This window comes from Eucalyptus grandis, chromosome 8 (genome assembly GCF_016545825.1).
Source record: "Eucalyptus grandis isolate ANBG69807.140 chromosome 8, ASM1654582v1, whole genome shotgun sequence".
Classification (NCBI taxonomy): domain Eukaryota; kingdom Viridiplantae; phylum Streptophyta; class Magnoliopsida; order Myrtales; family Myrtaceae; genus Eucalyptus; species Eucalyptus grandis.
In genome coordinates, this window is record NC_052619.1 from 61012710 (window position 1) to 61021008 (window position 8299).

Below are 8299 nucleotides of genomic sequence, written 5' to 3' on the forward strand. Positions count from 1 at the left end.
TACCAAAGAGTTAGAGAAACACTTAACAATAATTCATTCAAGTTTCAACTACCATTTAATTGTGGTTCTGAAGTTTGGTTAACCAATGAGTTGGGTCTTACTTGTTGTGTCATGAACTGAGTACACGGTATAATTCTGGCGAAAACGCGAAGTATCGAACTTGGTTGGACAGTACTGGTATATTTTCTTTCTCTTAAACAGAAAAAGAAAACACTGGAGTGTGCCACTTTATGTGATGAAAGCCTGTGAATACAACAGAATATGGATGTGGCTTTGATGAAGATGACATAGTCTTTATGGGCTTGCAATATAAAGAAGTTTGAAACTTCTGGTTCATGGCATGTGTATCCACTGTTGTGTATTTACTGTTTAGGCCCATGGCTTGGCAGCTCAAAGCCCTGCCAGATTCAGCCTGGTGCGCTGTTGTACATGATGATGATAGAGCTGGAAATCCAAATGGGCTGAGATGATCAACCACTAAATCTACTCCAACTTGCTCAAAAGATCTTCTCCACATAAATCATAGTATATCCGTCCATTCCTTTTATTTGGCCCTACATTAAGCACTACCAAAGAGGGGGCAAAAAGAAATAATAAAAAAGGTAGAAGTTAGGGAAGTTGCCAATCCCACCACTTAAAAGATTTCTGGTCATCAACCACTCAATTCAAGCCCCACCACTATGCATCAGAAGATAGGTTTTAATAAGCTGAATTTGGAATAAAGTTGCTTTTGACTTTTCCTTGGATGAATTGGAAAAAACATGAAACTGATGCATTTTTTTAGGTTGTAATTAAGGCATGAGAACCACAAGTTCACACCCACTCTAAGACAGCGACAGTGAACTATGAACAGAGGGCACTAAGCAACTTGGTTGGCAAAGGAGTTACGTCGACTTGGGGACAACCTCGAACCGGTCAGACCTGAGAAACCTAGGCATTGTTGCAACTATGATGTCGCCAGGAACTTGTTCAGGGTGCTTCAGGAAGGGGCGCTGGATTCGGGCTTGATGGACCGGGGCATGTCTGGTTGGCTTGTGCGGAAGATTGCGGAGGCGAGCGAAATGGGCATGATGCAGAGCGTCTTGGACTGGAGGAACTGCATTGCAGCCCCAACATCTTCTTCCATCAGCTTAGCCACTTGCTGCTCTGTGCCGTCTGTCAACCACTTCTCCCACGCCGGTTGATTGTTCCCGCCTTCGATGATCTCGCCCTTAAATTGTGGAAGGCGAAACAATAGATCACGTAAAAAGGAATCAGACATAAGTTAAGATCATCTTAGCAAGTAAATTAAGATCATTGGACGTCAGGTGACCAAGGCATGGCAAATTCATCAAGCGCCTAAACATACTACGAATATGTTCAGATCAAATGCTAATTGCTATTTCCTTTTGGTAACTACCTCAGCTGATGAGAGGGGTACATCAGCTACAAGTTGAGCCACAGCACCAGCTCCGCCCAATCTACTCATGCTTAGGACCTGTTTGAAACAGAATGGAAAAAAGCATGACAGTTAAGATTATCATAACTTAGAATGTCAATGAAATTGAGTTAAATATGCTAATTTAATGTAAATATAGGTCCTGACATAAGATAGGAAATAACACCAATCTGCTGCTTAACTTTTTAACAGAATCCTTGCCCAAAAGTGAATTCATTTGGGTCCTAGAGATTCCTCAGAAGATGTCCCTTTGATTTGACGTGGTAACTACTTCACATAGAAATGGCATAAAGCAGTTTCCGGGTGCCAAGATATTCAACAAGATGGGCCTACTAAACCTTTAAGAACTTTGATCTTTTGGACTTCAAACAAAAGACACAGCTATAAAGCCAGTAGGAATTTGGCTCAATAATGGCTCACACTCTGAACCAATCCCATCGCAGTGTGTTCAGGAACTGGAAGGGACGCACATGATTTATGAGAAAAAGTCTCATTGACAGTGATACTAGTTTCAGGGATATGGACGGGTGCCGGACACATTTGATTTATCACATTATTACCGCATGATAATTTCTTCATAGATCCTAAATATAAGTACCTTGACTTGGAGCCTCAAGAACTTCACGTAATCCACGATTTCATCAAGCATGGCTGCTCTATCCGTCTGCACACAGAGATTCAAGCAAATATTATAGCAGGAGCAGAACACTGTACTCGTTGTAATAATATTAAGTTTCTTTTCTATTATCAAGCCATATATCGAGTGGAGGGCAGCCTCGCACATGAATCTGAAGGTGACTGCTTCTTGTTCATAGAATAAAAGTTTTCAGATTGTATTAAGATATCGAAGAGACAATGACCTTGTTGCAACTGGGAACCAACTCCTGCAACGCCTTCATTCTTTCATTAATTCTTTCTCGGCGCAACTGCATCCAAAAGGCAAAACAAAGAGATGGAGAGGCATTAGCTCTATCATGAACTTGCAGAATGATGCTAATAGTACACTATATTATCAATATCGATACGCATTGTATAGGTGACTAAAATAGTGACTCTGCTTTTTTTAGTGCTAAATAGACACTGGATTAAGAATCAATGCTAGAGCAAACTCACTTCAGTTTGTTTTTAAAAGTTTTTCCTTTCAAATATGGAATTTCCAAAAAGCAAGAACAAAATGTCAGATTTACCCGCTCAGCGATGCTGTGAGGATCCGTGGCTTGCCCTCGTCTAGCTCGTGCCCTTGGGCGTATCGCCGGCTGGTTCGGCGATCCCACTGCGGGCTGATTCAAGAAGGCCTGAATCAGATTTGGTATGATACATGCAATTAAACATCAGACAGGTTAAGGAGGGAAGAAAAACCCGAATTTCATTGGACCAATATATCACAAATGCATATCACGGGCATTTTTATTGTTTAGCAGATTAACCGAAGTAACTTAGCCCAACTTGTGCCGTTCATAAGTCTTAATCTCATTCGGAAAAAGTCCCTTGGTGAAGCTCGCGATCCCACACGCAAAACTCGCACCCCGGGACGCGCATGGCCCGACTTATGGCGGGATGGTTTGGATCAAACATGGTCAACTTGCCACCGTGATTTCGATTCTCACATGTAAATTCAGGGATTGTTAAACATTATTTGCGAATTTCGTCTTCTTTCTTCCCTTGCTAGAGGAGACCATCGTCAAAAATTTATTTCCTTTCCTCACCAGACGAAAGCAACCTCTGCCTAAATTCTTTCTAGCACTCAACAGTCAACATATTACAGGAACAACCCAACAAGAAAAGAAAGGTAAAAAAAATAAAAAAAAAATAAATAGAACCCAAAAGACAATCAATCAGACTTCACGACCATAGAAGTCGTCCGGGGTATCCCAAATGTCAAAGAAACGTACGCAGTTTCTCCCGTAAATCATGCACAAAATCTGCCAGAAATTTATACAATTTAGGTCCCCGGGTCAATCGAATTGACGGTGTCAATTTTTTCTTTAGTGACTAAAAAGTCAACCGTAATTAAAGGGCTTAGAAATTAGCCGCATCATCTTGCGAAATCAATTTTTTATAAAATTCGGTCTTGAAAATCCCTGTTGTTGTTTGGAAATGAAACGCTAGACTCTCCATCTCTCCATGATCAAACTAGTTTTTTTGGGGGGGGTTCAAGAATTTATAGATAAATTCTTTCTTTTGCTCTCAAAATTTGTAAAGTAAAATGGGCAAAAACAAGCACACGTCATGCTCACGCACGTATGAGGTCACGCTCTGGCGCGTGCCTTGGAGGGGCGTTCTCAGTCGATTTTTCGTGTCATGACAATCAACTCAAGAGTCACTTTCCCTCAAAGCAGCTGGAAAATTTACAGATGCCCAGAAAGCAAAAAAGGAAAAAGTTAGAAAGAAAGAAAGAAGGAAAAAAGCCAATTATGAACACAGGTGAAGTCCCCACACAGAGGTCAACTTTTTAATACAGACATCAGAGCAACCACAACCTCAATCTCTGCTGATTAGACAGGCTAATGAGAGCTCGTTCACGTTCACTGGGAATTTCAGTGATTTTCTTGAAATTTTTCTGATTTTATTTTGTGGGAAGTGATTGTTTTGGTATGTGGGTTGGTTGAATTGAAGTTAAAGGAGGGATTTTTACCGGGTGAAGTTGAGGAGGGGGTGGATGGGGAGGAGGTGGCTGGACTGACTGATGAGTCTGGAACTGTCCAAATGCTGGAAACAAGCAGCTTGTCATGTTGTTGCCGTGGTGGACTCCTGCTTCTCTCTCCATCTGCCCAAAATTCACCAGAATCAAACCCCCAGAATATAAAAAGACTACAAAACATTCATCATCACCACCACCCAACCAAAAAAAGCAAAAAAAAAAAAAAAAGAAATTTTGACCATCCTGTCTTGACCCTTCTCCCCCCTCACTGTTCTCTTCCCTACTAAAATTAGCTTTGAAGCAAGGACTTCTTGAAACATCTGAAGCCAAAGAAAAATGGTTGCCAAAAGCCCATTTTTTCTCCTTTCTTAGAAGCGTAGGGAAGTGCAATAGAGTAGGTGACAGCAACAAGTCCATTAGAGAAAAAGAGGGGGTGAGAATTGAGTAGCAAATGATTTAAAATATTGAAAAAGAGAGAATGATGAAGACTTTACATTGATGGCAGAAGTGGTGGAAGATGCACTAGTACTGTTCTCAACATCCTCGTGCCTAAACAATCCACCTTGCTCCAAATTCAGCCCCAGGGGCATCATCACCCCCATGCCCCTCAGCCCCCCGCCGCCTCCTCTGCCGCCGCCATCTTCCACGCCGCCGCGGCCGGAGCCGAGTTGCAAGACCATGGGCGTGGAGCCACCGGAGTAAGCTCCGGGCGGCACGGCCAAGATCTGCTCAAAGAACTCATCCCCCAGTCCTTCCTGCGGATTTGAGCCTGCCATAAGCCGATGATTATAAACTCTCTCTCTCTCTCTCCACTCTATCTCCCTTTCTCTATAGAAGTGTCAACTGGAGATCAAAGTCTACGATGGGTTTTCTGCTCTATGCGAAACCCAGCAAAAAGTTGGTTTCTTTCTAAGTGGAAAGATAGAGTGGCAGAGAGAGAGAGAGAGAGAGAGCCTAAGGTTGGTGGGACTCGGGGAGGGGATGATGAATAAGAAATTGGTTGCCAATGTGGAAATTATTGGTGGGAGAGAATGTTTAAGGGAAGGGGAGGGAGGAAGTGGAGGTGAGATGTGCTCATTGGGAAACCCAAAAAGGAGGGGGGGAAGGAAGGTGGTGGTGTTGGTGAACTGGGTGGCAGATCCGAAACCCGATGACCCGGTAACGTGATTCGGGAATTCCGATGGGAGGTTTTATGGGTCTCGGGTTTTATAAGCTGGTATTGTCTCTCAGCTCAGAGAGAGAGAGAGAGAGAGAGAGAGGGCAAGAGGGTGTCTGAAAAAACCTCTTTTCTTTGAAGTGTTCAGGGGGTTTTGCTTTCGGTCTCTGATAAGTGAAAGTGCTTCTTTTTTTTTTCTCTACGGAGACATGGGCTTGCCAAAGAAAAGGGACTGTGAATGGCAGGAGATATGTCGTTCCTGTTTTGCCAGATTATGTCGTTTCAGTGCGCGCTATTTTTCTCGTGTTATCTGTAATCACTATATTAAAAATACAAGAATTCTTCATTAAAGCTATTGTTATGTTATTTTATTCTTTTGCTTTTGGAATAGAAATAAAAATAAAAATCTATTCAGTAACGTTAATTTTTTCATTTCCCAGAATAAAAAAGTGGTCAGAAATAAATTTAGAACAAAAATAAGAAGTAGAAAAAAGTACATTCTTATTATCGAGATTAATTTTTAAAAATAAGTCGTTTTATTTCTTTTTCTTTTTTTTTCTTCTTCCTCATTGCTCATCAGCCCCCATTGTCCGCTGCTTGCTGCTGTTGCCCACCGCTACCACCTACCAACCCATAAGAGCCGACGGCAGACGATTGTGGGTGACCATGGTAGGCGAAGGAAGTAGAAGAGAGGAAAAATAAGGGAAAAAGCCACCAAAAACCCTCAACTTTGCCTCGAGTGACAGATTTACCCCGAACTTTATTTTGTGACGTGAAAAATCCCAAGGTTTGCTAACTGTGACACATTTACCCCAAATTTTTATTTGTGACACAAAAAACCCCGAACTTTTATTTATGTGACATATTTACCCTAAATCATAAGGGCATTTTGGTATTTTTACTTTTAAAAACTTTTTTTTTTTTTTTTTCTTCTTCTTCTTCTTCCTTCCCTCCGCCGGCCATGGCGGAGCCGGCGGAGGGAAGCCGGCGTCGGGTGAGGGTGCCCTCGCCCGACGCAGCGAGGGCACCCCTCGCCCGACGCAGCGGGCGGGCGGCCCTCGTTGACGTCGGGCGAGGGCCTCCCTCGCCGGATCGGCCGAGGAAACCCTCGCCGACGCCGGCGAGGGCACCCCTCGCCGAGATCTGCCGAGGGGTGCCCTCGCCGGCCGGCGAGGGCGGCCCTCATCGACGTCGGATGAGGGCCTCCCTCGCCGGATCCGGCGAGGGCACTCGCCGGGGTCGGGCGAGGGAGGCCCTCATCCGATCCGGTCGAGGCCTCCTCGCCCAACGCCGGCGAGGGCGGCCCTCGTCGACGCCGGACGAGGGCCTCCCTCGCCGGATCCGGGCGAGGGCACCCTTGCCGGCGTCGGGCGAGGAGGCCCTCGTCCGATCCGGTCGAGGGCCTCCCTCGCCCGACGCCGGCGAGGGCGGCCCTAGCCAGCCCAGGCGAGGGTGACCCTCGCTCGACGCCGGCGAGGGCTGCCCTCGCCGGACGCCAGCTTCCCTCCGCCGGCGGAGGGAAGAAGAGAAGAAGAAAAAAATAAAAATAATAAGACGAAAACACCCTTAATGGGGTAAATGTGTCACAATTAGCAAACTTCGGGTTTTTTACGTCACAAAACAAAGTTCGGGTAAATCTATCACTCAAGACAAAGTTTGGGATTTTTGGTGACTTTTTCTCAAAAAATAAAAAAATCTCAATAATTAAAAGAAATTCTACTTTACAAAAAAAAAAAAAAAAAAACTTATGATCGTACCAAACGCATTCTCATTCTTTTTCTATTATAAAAATAAAATTTTTATACATTTATTAAATGTGTTGTTTTACTTAGAAACTATTCTAGAGAGTAGTTGTAGAAAAGAACTAATTCTTAAAAAAAAATTGTTCTCGGGAATATAAATTTTACCGAACACACCCTAAGTATCTTCAATAAGTAACTTGATAACAGCTGCAATCTATCAGCAATTAGGGAGTGATGTTATAAGGTTCAATTGGAAGTGTTGCGATGTCAACAAAAGGAAAGAGAAGTTATTTGGGTGATAGAAGGATGATGATCGTCGGCTTCAAGTCTTCGTTGCGATTCTTTATATGACTCTGGTTGACATTTTCGTGAGCAGAGGACGCTCCTTCCACATCAGAACCTAACGGGACTTTAGGAGGATGTTTCTTGAGTTCATGCATGCTTATATTGCGTATTGCTTTGACAAGTGAACCCACGAAGGAGAAAATTATCAATTCAGTCAAGAACTTATTATATGAATGCCAATTGAATCTTAAACTTTCTAACGCTATCAATATAGTTTAGAAGATTTGCGCAAAATTTCAATGTAATGCTTTCGGCCAATTGCTACACAAAATTTATTGATGCGGCGGGAGTAAATAGTTCACATTACTATGCAACATCAACAATTTCTGATAATAGTTGGTTGGAATGATTATTTTGGAATTTCGAGTAAATATTTAATATTACATTGGCCAAATTAAGAAGGTAGACTAGATCAATATCTTTACAATAGGTTCATGACTAATTAGATATTTTATTCCACCCACAAAAATATTTACTATTGTAAGACTAAGTTATGAACTCATTAAAGCTGCTATATGTTGCTTTTAGTTTTCTTAAACATATTATACTTTTGCCAATTTTGATTTTAAACCATTTAGTTATATTAATTGAATCCTATATACTTACATTTGATCAATTAAGTCAATTCGGCCAATTTTGGTTGGAAATCGCCAACATGAGTGTCGGCCGTCCTACGTGGCGCCTCTAGCTAGTTTTCAGCCATTTCTAAGGCCCTGCAACCGGCCATAGGAAGGAAAAAAAAGAGAGAGGATAGAATAGAGAAGGAAAGGAAAAAGTAAATAAATAAATAATTTTTAAAAAATATTATAATGTTATTAAAAATTGTTCACATTAGCATCAGTCGCGCTACATAGACAACCAACACCCATGTTAATGATTTCTGACACAAAATGGCTAAATGGACTCAATTGGTAAAAGATAAAAAAAGTTTAAGACTCTATTGATATAATTATTTTGGAACATATCGACAAAATTAC

General features: G+C 42.3%; 1 protein-coding gene across 3 annotated transcripts; it reads right to left on the minus strand.

Moving 5' to 3' along the window:
* Positions 1 to 609: 609 nt before the first annotated feature.
* On the minus strand, positions 610 to 5418 carry LOC104415432 (transcription factor UNE12). 3 transcript variants are annotated; one of them, XM_010026715.3, is made up of 7 exons: positions 4574 to 5418; positions 4074 to 4205; positions 2626 to 2718; positions 2299 to 2364; positions 2037 to 2102; positions 1400 to 1477; positions 610 to 1210 (listed from the first exon to the last, which is right to left on the minus strand). In XM_010026715.3, the coding sequence occupies exons 1-7, from the start codon at positions 4853 to 4855 to the stop codon at positions 980 to 982; spliced, it is 948 nt and encodes a 315-aa protein (XP_010025017.2). In that variant the 5' UTR covers positions 4856 to 5418; the 3' UTR covers positions 610 to 979. The 3 variants fall into 3 exon arrangements, with proteins under 3 accessions (XP_010025017.2, XP_010025016.2, XP_039156433.1); XM_010026714.3 differs by having other exon boundaries at positions 2626 to 2733; positions 4574 to 5417; XM_039300499.1 differs by lacking the exon at positions 4574 to 5418 and adding an exon at positions 4319 to 4505 and having other exon boundaries at positions 2626 to 2733.
* Positions 5419 to 8299: the final 2881 nt, after the last annotated feature.

Excerpts from the sequence above, each read along its gene's own strand:
- LOC104415432 (XM_010026714.3), bottom strand. The coding sequence starts at position 4,855 with ATGGCAGGCTCAAATCCGCAGGAAGGACTGGGGGATGAGTTCTTTGAG. Across the intron at positions 2,734-4,073 it reads CCCCTCCTCAACTTCACCCG|GCCTTCTTGAATCAGCCCGC; the intron begins GTAAAAATCCCT and ends AATCTGATTCAG. Across the intron at positions 2,103-2,298 it reads TGGTTCCCAGTTGCAACAAG|ACGGATAGAGCAGCCATGCT; the intron begins GTCATTGTCTCT and ends CTCTGTGTGCAG.